This window comes from Apteryx rowi, unplaced genomic scaffold (assembly GCF_003343035.1).
Source record: "Apteryx rowi isolate R43461 unplaced genomic scaffold, aptRow1 scaffold_1596, whole genome shotgun sequence".
Classification (NCBI taxonomy): Eukaryota; Metazoa; Chordata; class Aves; order Apterygiformes; family Apterygidae; genus Apteryx; species Apteryx rowi.
Window position 1 is genome coordinate 7,434 of NW_020447859.1, and position 16,384 is coordinate 23,817.

Here is a 16,384-nt window from a genome sequence, read left to right on the forward strand (position 1 = left end):
TCCCCCCCCCCACGGGGCCGTGTCCCGCCGTGGGGCAGGCCCCTTTGCCTTTAGCGCCAGCGGGGCGCGTGGGGGGCGCCGTGCGTGGGGGCTCCCCGCTGCGCTGACGGCCCCGCGGGTGGCGCAGGGCGCCTCGCCGCCATGTACGCCGTGTACAAGCAGGCCCACCCGCCCACGGGCCTCGAGTTCTCCATGTACTGCAACTTCTTCTCCAACGCCGAGCGCAACCTCGTGGTGGCCGGGACCTCCCAGCTCTACGTGTACCGCCTCAACCACGACTCCGAGGTACGCTGTCCCCCCCAAACCCGCTCGCGCGCGCGGGCCATGCAAAGGCGGTCGCTCTCCTGATGCGCTTCGTAGGCACCTGGGTTGTTCTTGAACCAATTTACGTGAGACGGAGCGAGCAAGGTCGGATCCGTGGGGGGCTCACAGCCCGCCCCGGCATCGCCTTCGCCCGCCGCTTCGGCCCAGGGTGTCCCCCTCCTCCGGCGCCRGTTCCCCTCCTGCCTCGCTGCCTGGTGCCGGACGTGGCCCTGGTCCCGCAGCCCGCGGTGCCGGGGGGCTGACGCTCTTCTCCGTTCCCTTTCCAGACCGTGACTAAAGGAGACAGGAACACGGGTAGGTGGAGCGCGGGGCTGCGGGGTCTCTGTGCGCCTGGATTCGTGTGCCGGGCTTGAGCCCCCTGGGRGGAAGGTGCCCCCCGGGGCTCGGGGAGGCTCCCTAGGGCGCCCCGGTCCTCGGGGCTGCTCCGAGAGCTCGCAGCCGTCAGCAGCTCCCGGGCTCGCTGCATCCCCAGGGCCCGGCGTGGAGAGGGAGGGAGGGGAACGGCGACGGCGAGGGAGCTCTGCGGCGGCTCCCGCTCCGTGGCGGTCGCTGGCGGGCTGAGGGGGTCGTGCTCGTCGGGGGGGGGGGACGAGGAGGGGAGGCGCCGGGCACGGCGCGGCCTCGCCGCTTGCCCACGCGCCGCGGTCTGGGCCCCCCTCTCCCCCCCCCGCAGAAGGCAAAGGCCACAAGGAGAAGCTGGAGCTGGTCGCCTCCTTCGCCTTCTTCGGCAACGTCATGTCCATGGCCAGCGTGCAGCTGGCGGGAGCCAAGAGGGACGCGCTGCTGCTCAGCTTCAAGGATGCCAAGGTGCCCGTGGGGGAAAGGCAGGGCCCGGAGCTGCCGGCGGGCCGGGCCGGGGGCGGAAGCGGTGCCGGGAAGTCCTCTCCGTGTAACCGGCCTCCCCTCGCAGCTCTCCGTGGTGGAGTACGACCCCGGCACCCACGACCTGAAAACGCTCTCGCTCCACTACTTCGAAGAGCCAGAGCTGAGGGTAGGTGCTCGCCTCCTGCAACGCCGCGGCAGCACCATGGGGAGACAGGAAGCACCCGCTCCCTTTCCCCACCTGCAGCGGCATCCCGGGACGCCGCGGGCTCCTCTGGGCCAGGAGGGAGCTGGCAGCACGTCCTTCCTCCCCCGGGTGGGGAAGCGGCGCGGCGCGGTGGTTGGCTGCTCCATGGGTCTGCTCGGGAGGAGTCCCGGCGCTCCGGGGGGCTCCGGCGCCGGCGGCTCAGCCCTCGCCTGTGCCTCCAGGACGGCTTCGTGCAGAACGTGCACATCCCCAAGGTGCGCGTGGACCCGGACGGGCGCTGCGCCGTCATGCTCATCTACGGCACGCGGCTGGTGGTGCTGCCTTTCCGGCGGGACACGCTCACGGATGAGCACGAGGGCGTCATGGGAGAGGGGTAAGTGCTTACGGCCCCGTCCCGCGGCCGCCCGGCTCCCGGGACTGGCCCTGGTGCCTCCGCGCCTCCCCCAAGTCACCCTGTGACCTGTCCCCAACCGTTGTGGCACCGCCGCCCCCGCTGGAGCCCAGGTCTCTCCGCTGAGCCCTTTCCCTCGCTCTGCGCAGGCAGAAGTCGAGTTTCCTGCCCAGCTACATCATCGACGTGCGGGAGCTGGACGAGAAGCTGCTCAACATCATCGACATGCAGTTCCTCTACGGCTACTACGAGCCCACCCTCCTCATCCTCTTCGAGCCCAACCAGACCTGGCCCGGGTAAGGCCCCTGCCCGGGGGCGGTTGGGGAGGCGGGCGAGGGGCGAGAGCGGGTTTTGGGGAGCGCTGCGGCAGGGCGTGCGTCTCTCTCCCCTGCGCGCAGGCGGGTGGCCGTGCGCCAGGACACCTGCAGCATCGTGGCCATCTCCCTGAACATCATGCAGAAGGTGCACCCCGTCATCTGGTCTCTCAGCAACCTGCCCTTCGACTGCACGCAGGCGCTGGCCGTCCCCAAGCCCATCGGTGAGAGGAGGCTCCGCGGGGCCCGGCCCGCGCCCGCGGGGAGCTGCCTCCGAAGGGTTCGTGCCGCGGCTCTCGGGCTAACGCGGCGCCCCGCGCCGTTACGGTCCTGCCGACCTCTCTCTCGYCAGGCGGCGTGGTGATCTTCGCCGTTAACTCGCTGCTGTACCTGAACCAGAGCGTCCCGCCGTACGGGGTGTCTCTCAACAGCCTCACCAACGGCACCACCGTCTTTCCCCTGCGTAAGCCARGAACCTCGTCCTCCTCGCTCGCCGGCCCGCCGAGGACGCCCGCGCGGGGCGGGAGGAGCGGCTCTAACCTTCCTCGTCCGGGCTGCTGCCGCGCCGGGGCCGTGGGCACGGAGCCTGGCCTTGCCCCGGTGCCTGGGGCTCGGCCGCTGCCGGCTGGCTGCCGGAGGGAGGAGGCAGGCGGAGGCGGCGTTGTTTGCCCGCGGGGACGGCGGGTGGCGGGGGCCTGTCCGCGGGCTGAGCGTGCCCCATCGGCGCTGCGCCCGCGGATGGGCTCCGCTCGCGGCGGCGGCGGCGCGGTGCAGCATCTCTGCCGGGCCGAGGGGAGTATGGGGGGATCCCTCGAGGGCCCGAGGCAGCGGCCGAGGCTCAGCCCACGGCCCGCGGGACCTCTGGCAGCGGGGAAGACGCGTGCGGCAGTGGCGGTCGCAGGGATGGGGGGGACGCCCTGGATCCTGTGCTGCTGGCGCAGCCCCGCGCGTGCCCGGGCCGCGCTCAGCTCGCCGCTCTCTCTGCAGGAGTTCAGGACGGAGTGAAGGTGACGCTGGACTGCGCTCAGGCCACCTTCATCTCCTACGACAAGATGGTGATCTCGCTGAAAGGAGGGGAGATGTAAGTCCTGCTCCGACCCYGGAGAGCCCAGGGAGGGCCCGGCTTGGCTCTCGTGTCCCTCCAGCCCCTCCGTGCTGGTGTGCCGGAGGGAGGCACGGCCTGCGGAGCTGGGCTCGGAGGACAACGCCAGCGGCACCTGCCCTGCTCTGAGAGCCGCTGCCCAGGGCGGCTATGACCCAGACGTCCTGCACGGCTTTCCTGGGAGAGGCTTGCGTCGCCCTGTCCCTGTCCCTTCTCCTGGGGGCTGGTGACATGCAGGGAACRGTCGCGGCCCTGCCGTACAGCAGGTGCTGACAGGCAGCGAATGCCGGGGTGGAATGCGAGGGGGCAGAAGGGCTGAATTTCAGGCCCACAATCCTGGAGCCTTGCGGGCAGCTCCAAGACGAAGCTTTCGCAGCTGGGAAAGGGGCTGACCCGGCTTTCCATGGCCTCCTCCATCCCTACCACGCCTGGCCTGCAGTGCTGCCCCCTTGCCGTGCCGTGGGGAGGCTGGGGGGCCCYGAGACGCCTGGGCGTGGGGCAGGGAGCGCCTGTCCCAACCCCGAGCGTGCTGCCAGCTCTGACCCCAGCTTGTCGCGGGCGATGGCATGGTCCGTCTTGGCCACCTCGCCCGAGGCAGCCACCGCGGGAGTCGGGCAGCCTTGGGAGAGGCTTCCGCCTTCATTCCCGTCCCCTCTCTCCTTAGCTACGTCCTGACCCTGATAACGGACGGCATGAGGAGCGTCCGCTCTTTCCACTTCGACAAGGCGGCCGCCAGCGTTCTCACCACCTGCGTAAGCCGCGGGCGCTCGGGCGCAGCCGGGACGGGCAGCCGGGACGGGCAGGCCGGGGTGGCCGGGCTCCCCGCTCGCAGCCTCGCCGCTCCTCGCGCGAGACGGCCGCGGTTCCCTCGCGACTCTGCTGACGCGGCGGCGTCCCCCCCCGCGTGTTTGCAGGGGTGTGCGAGCAGGACGGGCTGCTGGCGGGGAGCCCGTGGCCATCGGAGGGGGGTTTCCGTGGAGGCTGGGTTCCCTTCCCTGCGCGGCAGCGGTGGGTCTGCTGCTAGCGCCGGGGGTGTTCGGTCCCTCGAAGCCGGAGGTTGTGCTGGTGCCGAGGGTGGGAAGTTGCTTCTGCTGCAAGAACTCTTCTGCTCTTTGCAGATGGTCACGATGGAGCCAGGATACCTGTTCCTCGGCTCCCGCCTGGGGAACTCCCTGCTCCTCAAATACACGGAGAAGCTGCAGGAGACGCCGATGAACATCGTCAAGGACACGTCCGACAAGCAGGTAGGGCCGTGGCGAGCCCTTTCCGAGGGGCGGCCCTGCGCGGGAGGGAGGCTCTGCGCCCRCGCTCGCCGCTCCCCGCTGCGGCACCCGGGGCCGTTCAGCCCCCGGCCTGGCTGCTGCTGTCCCCCGAGCCGCTGCGAGTCGGCGTGACCCAGGCACAGGGATCGCTGCGAGGGCAACGGCTCCGGGGCCTGGGGCTCGGTGGGGCAGTTCGGGGGGGAACCCTTGACTCCTGGCTGCCTCCTCCTCGCAGGAGGAGCCCCCGATGAAGAAGAAGCGGTCGGAGTCGTCGGGGAACTGGGCTGGTAGGTGGCATTGCCAGGCTGGGCGTGCTGGCACGGGGAGGCCCCCGCACAGGGCGTTAAACGCTCCCCGGGGGGGCCGTGGCAGTAGAAATGAGGCGTTTGCAGGAGGTGTGGGGGGGTTCGAGGCCATGTCCCAGCTGCTGGATCCTGGCACTGGGAGGGGGGTGACACGGGAAGCCTCAGCCTGGCCCGGTTGGCTCCAGAGGGCTCTGGGGACGCTGCGGCGTCCTGCCCCCGCTCTCACGCGGGCTCCCCGTGACGCCTCCTAGGAGGAAAGTCGGCGCCGCAAGACGAGGTGGACGAGATCGAGGTGTACGGCAGCGAGGCGCAGTCGGGCACCCAGCTCGCCACCTACTCCTTCGAGGTACGTCTGCCCGCGCCGGCCCTGCCTCCGGCCGCGCCGCTCCCGTGGGTCTGCTCCGCGTCCCCACGCTCGGCCCACGGGGAGGGAGCCCCGTCCCCCCGTCCCAGCCGCAGGAGCACCTGGCTTGTGACCTTGCCTGCGCAGGAGCTCAGCCTAAAACCCCGTGCTTGACCTGTGCCCGGGCCTCCCTTCCCTGCGCTCGCCTCCCCTGCACCCTCCTCCCCTCTCTGCAGCGCCGCTGGCTGCCCATCACGCCCCGCAGCYGGCAGCTCGGCCCCCACGGAGCGTCCCCGGCCCCTCTCTTGCAGGTGTGCGACAGCATCCTGAACATCGGCCCTTGTGCCAACGCCGCCATGGGGGAGCCCGCGTTCCTCTCGGAGGAGGTGCGTACGGCGCAGCGCACCGGGGGCCCAGCCTGAACGCTGCCGGGGCTGCGCGGGGCGCTGCCGAGCGCGGGGCTCCGGCTCCCGGCGGGAGAGGGCAGCTCTCTGCAGCAGGGGTGCTGCCGTGGGCTGTGGGTGCTCGCCCTGAGCTGGCAGCTCCCTTCCTGGCCCGGCCGGCCCTGCTCTTCCCTCTCCTCGCCGGTGTCCCCTGGGACGGGGTGGCTCCTGAGCCCTGGCTGTCTCTGCCTGCGCCCTGGGCATGGGGAGCCCGATGCAGGCAGGGAGCAGGGCTCTGCGCTGCCCAGCGCAGCGTCGGGGGCACCTGGGTGTCTCTCCGGGCAGAGACGGGCTGTGACAGCCGCTGCTTGTCCTCATCCCAGTTTCAGAACAGCCCGGAGCCRGACCTGGAGATCGTGCTTTGCTCCGGGTATGGGAAGAACGGAGCCCTCTCCGTCCTGCAGGTGAGTCGGTGCTGGCGCTGCGGGGGCAGAGGGGACCGTGGCCCGGACAGCATGTGCAGAGACCTGTCCGGGGCTTTTCTGCGTGCTGGGTGAAGAGCTGCCCCATGCAACGTGTCCCTTGTGCTGTTCCCGTGCGGCATGTGCCCCGTGCTGTCCCCGTGCACCGTGCAAAGGCCTTTCCCACGTGGCACGTGCCCCGCGCTCTCCCCGTGCACCGTGCAAAGGCCTGCCTCGGTGAGGAGCGTCCGTCGCAGGTCAGGTACCGGTGCTAGAGCATGGCCTAGGCTAACCAGGGCTGCCTCAGAGCGATTGATGCCGCCTGTACGCACCTAGACACAGCCCCAGGCTGGGCGTGCATCCGCGCAGGGAGTCCGCAGCTCCTGCCCCAGCAGCCCCCTTCCTCCCTGGGCGAGCGTGAAGCAGCTTGGCTGGGTCCTGCCCGGGTTCCTGCCCCCGCAGGAGGAAGAGTCAGGTCTGCAGGAGACACGGGCCGCCCAGCATCTCTGGGGGAGCTCCTCCGTCTCCTCTGAGAGCAGGGGCCAGCCCTGGGGTTGGGCCTGGGGCTGTGAGCTCAGGGGAGCCTGGCCGAGCTCGAGAGCGGCTGCGGGCAGTCCCTGGGCAGGCCACGGGGCGTTGCAGCATTGCCGTGGGGGCCCAGGCTGTCCCGAGGGGGCAGGCTGGCCCCCCAGCTCCGGCTGGCCTTCGGCTGCCTGCCCTAACTAACCTCTTCCTCACCTGCAGAAAAGCATCCGGCCCCAAGTGGTGACGACCTTCGAGCTCCCGGGCTGTTACGACATGTGGACGGTGATCTCACCCCAGAAGAAGGAGGAGGTTGGTGGCCAGCTTCTCCCTCGGCAGCCTCCCCGTACCGCGTCCCCCTTCCGCCTGCGGAGCCCCGCGGGGTGCCAGGAGCAGCGTGGTGGGAACAGGGCAGGGTTCCCTGCCTGCCCTGCCGCGTCAGGACATGACCCCTGCTCCTTGCGCCTGGCCCTGGCGCGGTGGCACTCACGGGGGCTTGTCTGACTTTCCAGCCAGAGGAAAACGCCTCGGGGGAAAATGCGGAAAAGGAGCCGGCGCCGCCCGAGCCCGAGGACGACAGCAAGAGGCACGGCTTCCTGATCCTCAGCCGGGAGGACTCCACCATGGTGAGGCCCTGTGCCGGCCGGGGCGGAGGGCAGGGGCCGGGCAGGCTCAGGAGCGCAGCGCCGGCTGGCATCGCTCTTCGGGGAGCCCTGCTGCTCTCCTCCTGCTTGCCGGGGGAAGCGGAGGAACCCAGCAGGCGCCGGGCCGCTGGAGATGCCGTGCTGGCGCTGGAGACGGCACCACTGCCTGGTGGTGGTGGTGGGGCCGGGCTGGGCCCTGCCTCGGCTCCAGCCCCGAGCAAGGTCCGACGTTCTGCCCGGCTTCGCCCCCTCCTCAGATCCTGCAGACCGGTCAGGAGATCATGGAGCTGGACACGAGCGGCTTCGCCACKCAGGGACCCACGGTGTTCGCGGGCAACATTGGAGAGAACCGGTACATCGTCCAGGTGTCGCCCCTGGGCATCCGGCTGCTGGAAGGAGGTGGGTGCCGAAGGGGCGCGGAGACCTCCCTGGTGCTGGGTGCTTCCGCGCTCCGAGCCCGGCAAGCCCCGTTCGGCCCCCGACCGTCGCTCTCCCTGGGCCTGTCTCAGTGAACCAGCTGCACTTCATCCCCGTGGACCTGGGCTCGCCGATCGTGCACTGCGCCGTGGCGGACCCCTACGTGGTGATCATGAGCGCCGAGGGCCAGGTGACCATGTTCGTGCTGAAGAGCGACACGTACGGGGGCAGGACGCACCGGCTCACCCTGCAGAAGCCGCAGCTGCACCACGTGAGTGTGACGAGCCGTGTCCCGCCACGGGCCCGTCTCGGGTGGGGGGGTCCCGGTGCTGCTCGGCGGCGCGGGCACCTGCCCGCCCTGCTGCGCGCTACCCCGGCTCTCTCCTTCCCAGCAATCGAAGGTGATCGCGCTGTGCGTGTACCGCGACGTCAGCGGGATGTTCACCACGGAGAGCCGGGCGGCCAGCACCCGGGACGAGCTCTCCCTCCGGAGCCACTCGGAGGCAGAGACCGTCATCCAGGACATCAGGTGGGTGGGTGGGTGGCGGGGCCAGACGCGTGGGGCCGTGCCCGGCGGGGAGGCGCGCGCAGGCCTCTCCCCGCAGCCTTGCCTGACGCCCGCCCTTGGCTCCTGGCGGCCAGCCCCACACTGGCGTCACCCCTCTGAGCCCCAGCAGCAGCCCTGTCCCTGTCCTGGGGGCTGGGAAGCAGCGGGAAGGAGGGCAGGTGCCCGACGAGCGCGGCCAGGCCTGCCCAAGGCGCAACCCCGTCCCCTGCCCGAGGCGTAACCCCGTCCCCTGCCGGGGTGCGGGGCAGGAGCCCTCTGCGCCCTCGCGGGCCCTCGTAACGCCTCGGCTCCCTTTCTCTCCGGGCCGGCGCAGCGACACGGTGGACGACGAAGAGGAGATGCTGTACGGGGACTCGGGGGCGCTCTTCAGCCCCGCCAAGGAGGAGCCGCGCCGCAGCAGCCTCCCCTCGGCGGACAGAGACCCCCACCAGTACAAAGTGGAGCCCACGCACTGGTGCGTGCTGGTGCGGGAGAACGGTGCTATGGAGGTGAGAGGAGCCCTGCGGCCTCGGCGGGGCTCGCAGGGGAGACGTGGGGCTGGGAGGGCAGGGGGGCCCTGCGGGTCCCCCCCGGTGCGGACTGGTCTGCAGCGGGGACATGGCCGGATGACGCTTTCCCCCTGTGAACCCAGGCAGCTGCGTTAGTGCTGGTGCAGAGGAGCGTCCCATCCCCAAAGCGTCCGTGTCGCCCTTCTCCGTGTCTTTTCCTGCTCTCCCGTGTCCCTTTTGAGGCGGGGAGGGCAGATCCACGCGTAGCGGCCGAGCTGCGGCAGCACCACGAGCGCTGGCGGCGTTTCCTGCCTTCTCCTCCGTTCTTTTTGCAATAACTCCAGGACCCGGTTGGGTTTCTTGCCCTTTGCTGGTGCAGCAACTCCCAGTTCTCTTTTGAGTGGTAATATCTAATTTAGGTCATTACGGCCCTAGCAGCAGGCTTGTTTCTCCCGAGCCCTAGGGCCTGCCCAGACCGCGCTGCGCTGCTCTGCTCCGCATGCCGAAGCGCTCGGGGAGCCCCAGGAGGGCCCGGACGGCCCGAGAAGGGCCGGGTTGCCACGTCCCCGCTGTTGTATCACCCATTGCGCTGGAGGTTTTGGCCCGGTTGCTCTCAAGACACCTCCGCCCTGCCTTCCTCGCGTTGCCCGCTGGCCCGTCGTGCCTGCTGGGCGGGAGGGAGACGCGTCTACCCCGGCTCTGCCCTGCAGATCTACCAGCTGCCGGACTGGCGCCTGGTCTTCCTGGTGAAGAACTTCCCCATGGGGCAGCGGGTGCTGGTCGACAGCTCCTTCGGGCAGCCGGCCGCCCAGGGCGACGCCAAGAAGGAGGAGGTGACGCGGCAGGGAGAGCTGCCGCTGGTGAAGGAGGTGCTGCTGGTGGCCCTGGGCAACCGCCAGACCCGGCCCTACCTGCTGGTGAGAGGGGCCGGGGGCTCGTGGAGGGCGGGGGGGGGCCACGGGCGGGCTGGGAGCACGCGGCTCAGCCCTGCTCGCTCCCGCAGGTTCACGTGGATCAGGAGCTGCTCATCTACGAGGCGTTCGGCCACGACTCGCAGCTGGGCCAGAGCAACCTCAAAGTCCGGTTTAAGAAGGTGAGAGACGTTCGGGCTCTGCCCGCGCGTGCCCCCGCGGCGGCGTAGCCCCGGGTTGGCACCGCGCTCGCCGGAAAACCTGGTGCCGAGCTGTTGGCGAAGCAGGGCAGCACCCCGTCCGCCGCCGGGCTCAGCCCCCCGTCCGCCCTCGCAGGTGCCCCACAACATCAACTTCCGGGAGAAGAAGCTGAAGCAGTCCAAGAAGAAGACGGAGAGCACGGGGGGCGAGGAGACGGGGGGCGCCCGGGGCCGGGTCGCCCGCTTCCGCTACTTCGAGGACATCTACGGCTACTCGGGGGTGAGCGCGCGGCCGTGGGGGGGGGCAGGCTGGGCCCCCAGAGGGCGGGGGGGGGTCTCTCCCCACTGCCCAGCTCCCTCCTCATCCCCCAGACCAGCCCGGGCTTGAGGTGCCCCAGCCCCAGGGAGGCGGCTCTGCCTGGTGGCGCTCGCTCCGTGGCAGACCCGGTGTCCCGGCAGAGGCCTGTGAGCCGAGAGGGAACGGGTGAGTCCCTGGCACCGGCCTGGAGGAGCTGGGTGCCCCCTTGCTGAGGGTGCCGTCTCTCCCGTCCAGGTGTTCATCTGCGGGCCGTCCCCGCACTGGCTGCTGGTGACGTCCCGGGGGGCCCTGCGCCTGCACCCCATGACGATCGACGGGACGGTGGAGTCCTTCGCTCCCTTCCACAACATCAACTGCCCCAAGGGGTTTCTCTACTTCAACCGGCAGGTGGGTCTGGGGGCACCGACGTGGGCAGCGCCCCGGCACGCCGGTCCCTGCGAGCAGCTCCGGGAAAGGAGCGCATGGGGCAGCGGGACACCCGGGAAGGGCTCTGCCCCGCGGGGACGGCTGCGCTCACCCGGCCTCGGCTCGCAGGGGGAGCTGCGCATCAGCGTCCTGCCCGCCTACCTGTCCTACGACGCTCCGTGGCCCGTGCGGAAGATCCCGCTGCGCTGCACCACCCACTACGTGGCCTATCACGTGGAGTCCAAGGTACCGGGGTGCCCGCGGGGACGCAGCGCTGCTGCCGGAGGGACCCGGCCTGCCCGGCAGCTCCCAGGGCCGCCCTGCCCTCGCGATCCGGCCCCCCGGTTCCTCCGTGCTGACTCCGGTGTCTTGGGCAGGTCTACGCTGTGGCCACCAGCGTCATCAACTCGTGCACGCGCATCCCCCGCATGACGGGGGAGGAGAAGGAGTTCGAGAGCATCGAGCGGGGTAAGCGCACGGCCTCTCCCCGGCGTCCCGGTGGGGCGCGAGAGCGGGGCGATGCCCGCCGGGTGGGCTCCGTCTGGGAGCTGCCCCGTGCAGGGTACGGCACCGGCTCCCAGGGCTGCTGCCGGCAAGGCGCAGCGGGGCCGGCTGAGCGGAGCCGTGTCGTCTCTCTCCAGACGAGCGCTACATCCACCCGCAGCAGGAAGCCTTCTCCATCCAGCTGATCTCGCCGGTGAGCTGGGAGACCATCCCCAACACCAGGTGGGTGCCGTGCGGACGGCTGGGATGCAGCCAGGGCTCGGGGACCCAGGCTGGGAGTGCTCCACAAGCTGAGCCCAGCCTGGCACAGGGAGGAGCGAGGGCCGCAGGCCTGGGCCAGGCTCTCCCCAAGGCCTGGGGCTGGGTCTTGCCCCCGGTCCACGCCTGGCGTGGGGCTTCCCTGTGCCTGAGCCAGCCTTGCCCCTCTGGCCGCGCAGGATCGACCTGGAGGAATGGGAGCACGTCACCTGCATGAAGACGGTGTCCCTGAAGAGCGAGGAGACGGTGTCGGGGCTGAAGGGCTACATCGCCATCGGGACCTGCCTCATGCAGGGTGAGGAGGTGACCTGCCGTGGCCGGGTGAGTTGGGGGCTCAGCCCTCCGCCTGCACCGCGGCCGCCAGCGGGGCAACGGGGCTGCGTGGCCCCGGGGGATGCTGTGGGGCCGCTCGTGCTCACGGCCCCCCTGGGCCGGTTCTGCTTCCAGATCCTCATCATGGACATCATTGAGGTGGTGCCGGAGCCGGGGCAGCCGCTCACCAAGAACAAGTTCAAGGTGCTGTACGAGAAGGAGCAGAAGGGCCCCGTGACCGCCCTCTGCCACTGCAACGGGTACCTCGTCTCGGCCATCGGCCAGAAGGTGAGGCACCAGAGGAGCCAAGGACCGGCCACCTCTCTGGCACGGGGAGCCCTGTGGGGCACCGTGGTCCCCGGGGCCACAGGCTGGGGACCTTGGCAGGGCTGGCTCAGGGGGTTTTGCCGTGGAGGACATCCCAGCTATTCCCAGGGTCTCTGCTGCAGCTGGTGTTGGGGGGCAGAGCAGGAGATGGGCTTTTCCCGCTCGGGGGACCCTCTCCAGGGTGTGATTCTGCTAGGTCTGTTAGCGGGAGTGGGGTTTCAGCCTCGGCAGCGCAACGCTGCTCGAATCCTGCCCCAGGCCCACCACGCGCGGGCCGCCTGCCCTGGAGGGGTGACGCACCGCCTGTCCCTTCCCTGCTGCAGATCTTCCTGTGGAGCCTGAAGGACAACGACCTGACGGGCATGGCCTTCATCGACACCCAGCTCTACATCCACCAGATGATCAGCGTCAAGAACTTCATCCTGGCCGCCGACGTCATGAAGAGCATCTCGCTGCTGCGCTACCAGGAGGAGAGCAAGACGCTGTCGCTCGTCAGCCGGGTAGGGCTGGGGCAGGGAGCAGGGCTGTGCGCGGGGGGGACAGCTCCCTGCCATCCCTGGGGACCAGGGCCCTGCGCGGGTCCACGGGATGCAGCCGTGCGGGAAGGGAGCGGGGCTCAGCCTGGCTCCGTGTGAGCCTGTGTCTCGCTCCAGGACGCGAAGCCCTTGGAGGTCTACAGTGTGGACTTCATGGTGGACTGCAACCAGCTGGGCTTCCTAGGTACGTCCCAGGCCCCCGCGTCCCGGAGCCCTTTCGCCGCTGCCCCCTGGGCCTCGGCAGCCCTAACCTCCGTGTTCCCGCAGTGTCGGACCGGGACCGCAACCTCCTGGTGTACATGTACCTGCCCGAAGGTAAGGCGCAGCGCTGCCTCGGCCCCGGGCTGAGCTGGGGGCGAGGGGCGCAGGCGCGTCCCCCACCGGCCCGGGGAGCCGGTCGGAGGCGCCGGCCGGCCTCTGACGGAGCAGCTTTCCCTCAGCCAAGGAGAGCTTCGGCGGGATGCGGCTCCTGCGCAGGGCCGACTTCCACGTGGGCGCTCACGTCAACACCTTCTGGCGGACGCCGTGCCGCGGCGCCACAGACGGCCCCACCAAGAAATCCATCGTGTGGGAGAACAAGCACATCACCTGGTTCGGTGAGGGGGGGCTGCGCTGCCTCGGCGCTGCCCTGCGCCCCCAACCTTGCCCCCGAAGGGAACGAAGGGCGCTGGCATCAGCCCCTTCCCCGGGGACCCCCGGCTGCCACGCCGGCCCCGCGCCCCCGCCTGAGCTGCCTCTCCCCCCCCAGCCACGCTGGACGGCGGCATCGGGCTGCTGCTCCCGATGCAGGAGAAGACGTATCGGCGGCTGCTGATGCTGCAGAACGCCCTCACCACCATGCTGCCCCACCACGCCGGCCTCAATCCCCGCGCCTTCAGGTACCCGCGGCGGGGCCCGGCCCCCCGTGACCGTCCCCGTCCCCATCCCCGGGCTACCAGCCCCTCGGGGTCCCGCGGAGCCCCGCAGCGACCGGCGGCTCGTCTCCCCCGCGCAGGATGCTGCACATGGACCGGCGGATCCTGCAGAACGCCGTCCGCAACATCCTCGACGGGGAGCTGCTGAACCGCTACCTCTACCTGAGCACGATGGAGCGCAGCGAGCTGGCCAAGAAGATCGGCACCACCCCCGACATCGTGAGTGGGGACGTGGGGCCAGGATGTGGGGCTGGGACACGGGGCCGGCCCCCTGTGCCCCCCCCCCCCGGGCCTCAGGGAGCGAGGCTGCCTGCCCCACATGCTGTGCCCCATGTACGCAGGCGCCAGGGCTTCCTGCCCCACGCACTGCGCCCCACGTACGCGGGTGCCAGGGCTCCCTGCCCCACGCGCTGTGCCCCACGTACGCGGGTGCCAGGCTGCCCTGCCCTACATGCCGTGCCCCACGTACACATACCGGGGCTCCGTGCCCCTACACGCTGTGCCTTGCATATATGCACGTGAGCAGAGCTCCCTGCCCCTACATGCTCTTCCCCACGTGCATGTGCCAGGGCTCCCTGCCCCACCCTGTGCCCCACATATTTGGGGCTGGCTGCCTGCCTGCTGTGGGGGGGGCGCAGCAGGGCTCGGCCTGTCCAGCCCAGCCTTCACGACCTGCCCCCCGTCCCTGCCTGTGCCTGCTCCAGCCCCCGGAGCCACTCCGCTTCCCCGGCAGCCCCCACGCGTCCTCCTGGCGCCTCCCGGGGCGCCGCGCTCCCACCTGACGCCTCTTCCCCTTTTGGCAGATCCTCGAGGACCTGCTGGAGATCGACCGCGTCACGGCCCATTTCTGAGGGCGCTGCCGCTCCCCTCCCCTGCCCCGAACTCTTTTGTACTCGCGGCCGCGTCGCCGCGCGGCTCCCGACGGACTGGAAGTTTGTAAAGAAACGGCAAAACTGCCCCAGCCGCCGTGGTCTGTGTTCCCGCCGCGCTGGGGCCGGAGCACGTCTCCTCGGGGCAGCAGCACGGGAACACYGTAGGCAGCGTGGGCGCGTGGTGCCCGCGGGCACCGGGGGTTTATTGGGGGGAGAGTCAGTGCTGGGGCGCCGGGGCGAGCCCGGGGCCCCGTTCGGCTGCAGCAGTGAGGGCCGCGGGGCGCTAGGCCTGGAGGTACTCGTAGATCTGCTCGCTCTGGGCCAGCAGGCCCCAGGAGGCGAGGACGCGGAGGACGGAGGCCGTCAGCTTCATGGAGATGGTCTCCAGCCTGGGGGCAGAGGGCAGAGGCGGTGGGGCAGCCAGTGGCGCTGCTGGCCCTTTCGCCGCCGCCCTCGTCCCCCCTCTGCCCTTACCTGAGGGCAACCTCAAATTTGAGGCTCTCCCACGCTACCCTGAGCCAGCGGAAGACGCTGCTGCCGCGGATGCCGGAGGACTTCTGCCCGCTGAGCCGGCTGAAGCTCCTCACGGCGCTGCGGGGGAGAGGGCGTGAGGCGGCGGGCACGGCGGTGGCGGGGGGGGACCCGCGGCGCCCGGCCGAGCCCCCCCCTCCTCACCTCTTGGCCATGAGGAAGTAGCGGTCGACGGGGGCCCCCAGGGCCACGTTGATGCTGCGCACGGTGTTGATGTTGCGGAAGACGAGCAGCATGGGCCGGGGCAGGTCGCGCAGCACCCGCATGATGCGCTCGAAGTGGTGCTTGGCCATGTCCTGCATGTAGGCCGTCTCCTCCCGCGTGAGCACGTTGGCCAGCGCCAGCTGCCCCATGTGGATGGGCCGCTGCATGAGGATCTCGCAGAAGAGGAAGTAGTCTGGGGAGCGCAGCAGGGGGTTGAGGAGGGGGCCGCGGCGCCCCACGGGAGCGGGGATGCGGCCGTCGCGGGGACGCGGCTGGGGACAGCRGCAAGGGCTGGAGCCATGGAGCGCAAGGGATGAGGATGCAGCTGGAGGTGGCCCAGGAAGGACCACGGGTGCGTGGCAGCCCGGGGAGGGCAAGGGCTGAGGGTGGGGACCCTCTTGGGGAYGGCAGCGGGTAAGGACAGGGACCGGAGGGCCCGGCTCACCCTTGACGCCCAGCTCCGCCGAGCGTGTCTTCATGGCCGCGTCGTCGCGCAGGATGATGGCTCTCCAGAGCTGGCACAGTGCTGTCCGGTCCCTGGGCCGCGGGCACCCGTCAGCGGTGCCGGGGTGGCCCCGCGGTGGCCCCCACGGCCCCGTCCCCCCACCTCGCCTCACCTCACCTCACCTTTCGCTGAGGAACTCGTAGAGGCCGTGGTCGAGGAGGACGAGCTGGGCTTTGCCGTCSGGGCCCCTCCGCACCAGCACTGCAACGCGGAGCGGGTCAGCAGTGGCCCCAGGGGTTGTCCCCCCCGTCCCCTGGTGTCCCCCCTGCCAGCCCCTTACCGTTCCCAGGGTGCGGGTCCGCGTGGATGAAGCCCGTGTAGAAGATCTGCTCGGCGAACACCCGGATCAGCTTGTCRGCAGCCTGCGGGAGAGGGCGGCTCAGCCGTGGAGCGGGGACCCCGTCCCGCGCTGGCGCCCGGAGGGGACGGCAGGGTCCCCGTCCCCGTCCCCCATCACTCACGTCCTGCACGCCCAGGCCCTGGCTCCGGATGCCCTCCACGTTGGTGATCTTGCAGCCCTCGCAGTAATCGGCCGTCAGCACCCGCTGGGGGGCCCGTGGGGGTCAGGCCCGGCCCCCAGCGCAGGGGGGGCTCGGCCCCGGCCAGTCCCTGCCCCCGGAGCCCCCTGCCCTGCCCAGGGACGGACCCCGGCGCTGGAGCTGCCCTGCGAGCCCGACCCCGGCACCCCCGGGCAGGGCGCCTGGCTGGGTCCTGCTCCCCGCTGCCCTGCGGTCCCCGCCGTGCCCATCGTCCCTGCCACCCTGCTCCCTGTTGTCCTTGCGGTCCCCACTGTGCCCATCGTCCCTGCCACCCTGCTCCCTGTTGTCCCTGTGGTCCCCACTGTGCCCATCGTCCCTGCCACCCTGCTCCCCGCTGCCCTGTGGTCCCCACTGTGCCCATCGTCCCTGCCACCCTGGTCCCTGCTGTCCCTGTGGTCCCCACTGCTCTGGTCCCTGCTGTGCCCATCGCCCCTGCCACCCTGGTCCCCCGCTGTCCCTGTGGTCCCTGACACCTTGGTCCCCATGTGCCCAA

General features: G+C 70.9%; 2 protein-coding genes across 4 annotated transcripts in view; one reads left to right on the forward strand and one right to left on the reverse strand.

The window, feature by feature from the left end:
* The first annotated feature begins 75 nt into the window (after positions 1 to 75).
* On the forward strand, positions 76 to 14,201 carry CPSF1 (cleavage and polyadenylation specific factor 1). Of its 3 annotated transcripts, XM_026059566.1 has the most exons (37): positions 76 to 285; positions 591 to 618; positions 998 to 1,131; positions 1,235 to 1,315; positions 1,576 to 1,727; positions 1,895 to 2,041; positions 2,144 to 2,283; positions 2,412 to 2,522; positions 3,047 to 3,140; positions 3,826 to 3,913; positions 4,280 to 4,405; positions 4,659 to 4,710; positions 4,980 to 5,074; positions 5,383 to 5,457; positions 5,838 to 5,918; positions 6,660 to 6,749; positions 6,950 to 7,063; positions 7,339 to 7,480; positions 7,591 to 7,769; positions 7,891 to 8,027; positions 8,380 to 8,554; positions 9,265 to 9,471; positions 9,558 to 9,647; positions 9,802 to 9,945; positions 10,219 to 10,371; positions 10,519 to 10,635; positions 10,767 to 10,857; positions 11,031 to 11,115; positions 11,331 to 11,472; positions 11,599 to 11,751; positions 12,114 to 12,290; positions 12,444 to 12,510; positions 12,594 to 12,641; positions 12,767 to 12,922; positions 13,075 to 13,204; positions 13,321 to 13,459; positions 14,044 to 14,201. In XM_026059566.1, exons 1-37 carry the CDS (start codon positions 142 to 144, stop codon positions 14,089 to 14,091), a joined length of 4,332 nt encoding a protein of 1,443 aa, XP_025915351.1. In that variant the 5' UTR covers positions 76 to 141; the 3' UTR covers positions 14,092 to 14,201. The 3 variants fall into 3 exon arrangements, with proteins under 3 accessions (XP_025915351.1, XP_025915352.1, XP_025915353.1); XM_026059567.1 differs by lacking the exon at positions 9,802 to 9,945; XM_026059568.1 differs by lacking the exons at positions 76 to 285; positions 591 to 618; positions 998 to 1,131; positions 1,235 to 1,315 and having other exon boundaries at positions 1,613 to 1,727; positions 2,116 to 2,283.
* A 90-nt stretch (positions 14,202 to 14,291) lies between these two features.
* Positions 14,292 to 16,384, reverse strand: part of ADCK5 (aarF domain containing kinase 5) — a gene marked incomplete at its 5' end in the record, with an annotated part of 4,512 nt that continues 2,419 nt past the window's right edge. The window contains 7 exons of the mRNA XM_026059565.1: positions 14,292 to 14,501; positions 14,587 to 14,703; positions 14,788 to 15,040; positions 15,293 to 15,384; positions 15,475 to 15,553; positions 15,633 to 15,714; positions 15,814 to 15,897. Of these exons, the coding sequence (XP_025915350.1) occupies positions 14,396 to 14,501; positions 14,587 to 14,703; positions 14,788 to 15,040; positions 15,293 to 15,384; positions 15,475 to 15,553; positions 15,633 to 15,714; positions 15,814 to 15,897 (813 nt within the window). The remainder of the gene's footprint in view (positions 14,502 to 14,586; positions 14,704 to 14,787; positions 15,041 to 15,292; positions 15,385 to 15,474; positions 15,554 to 15,632; positions 15,715 to 15,813; positions 15,898 to 16,384) is intronic.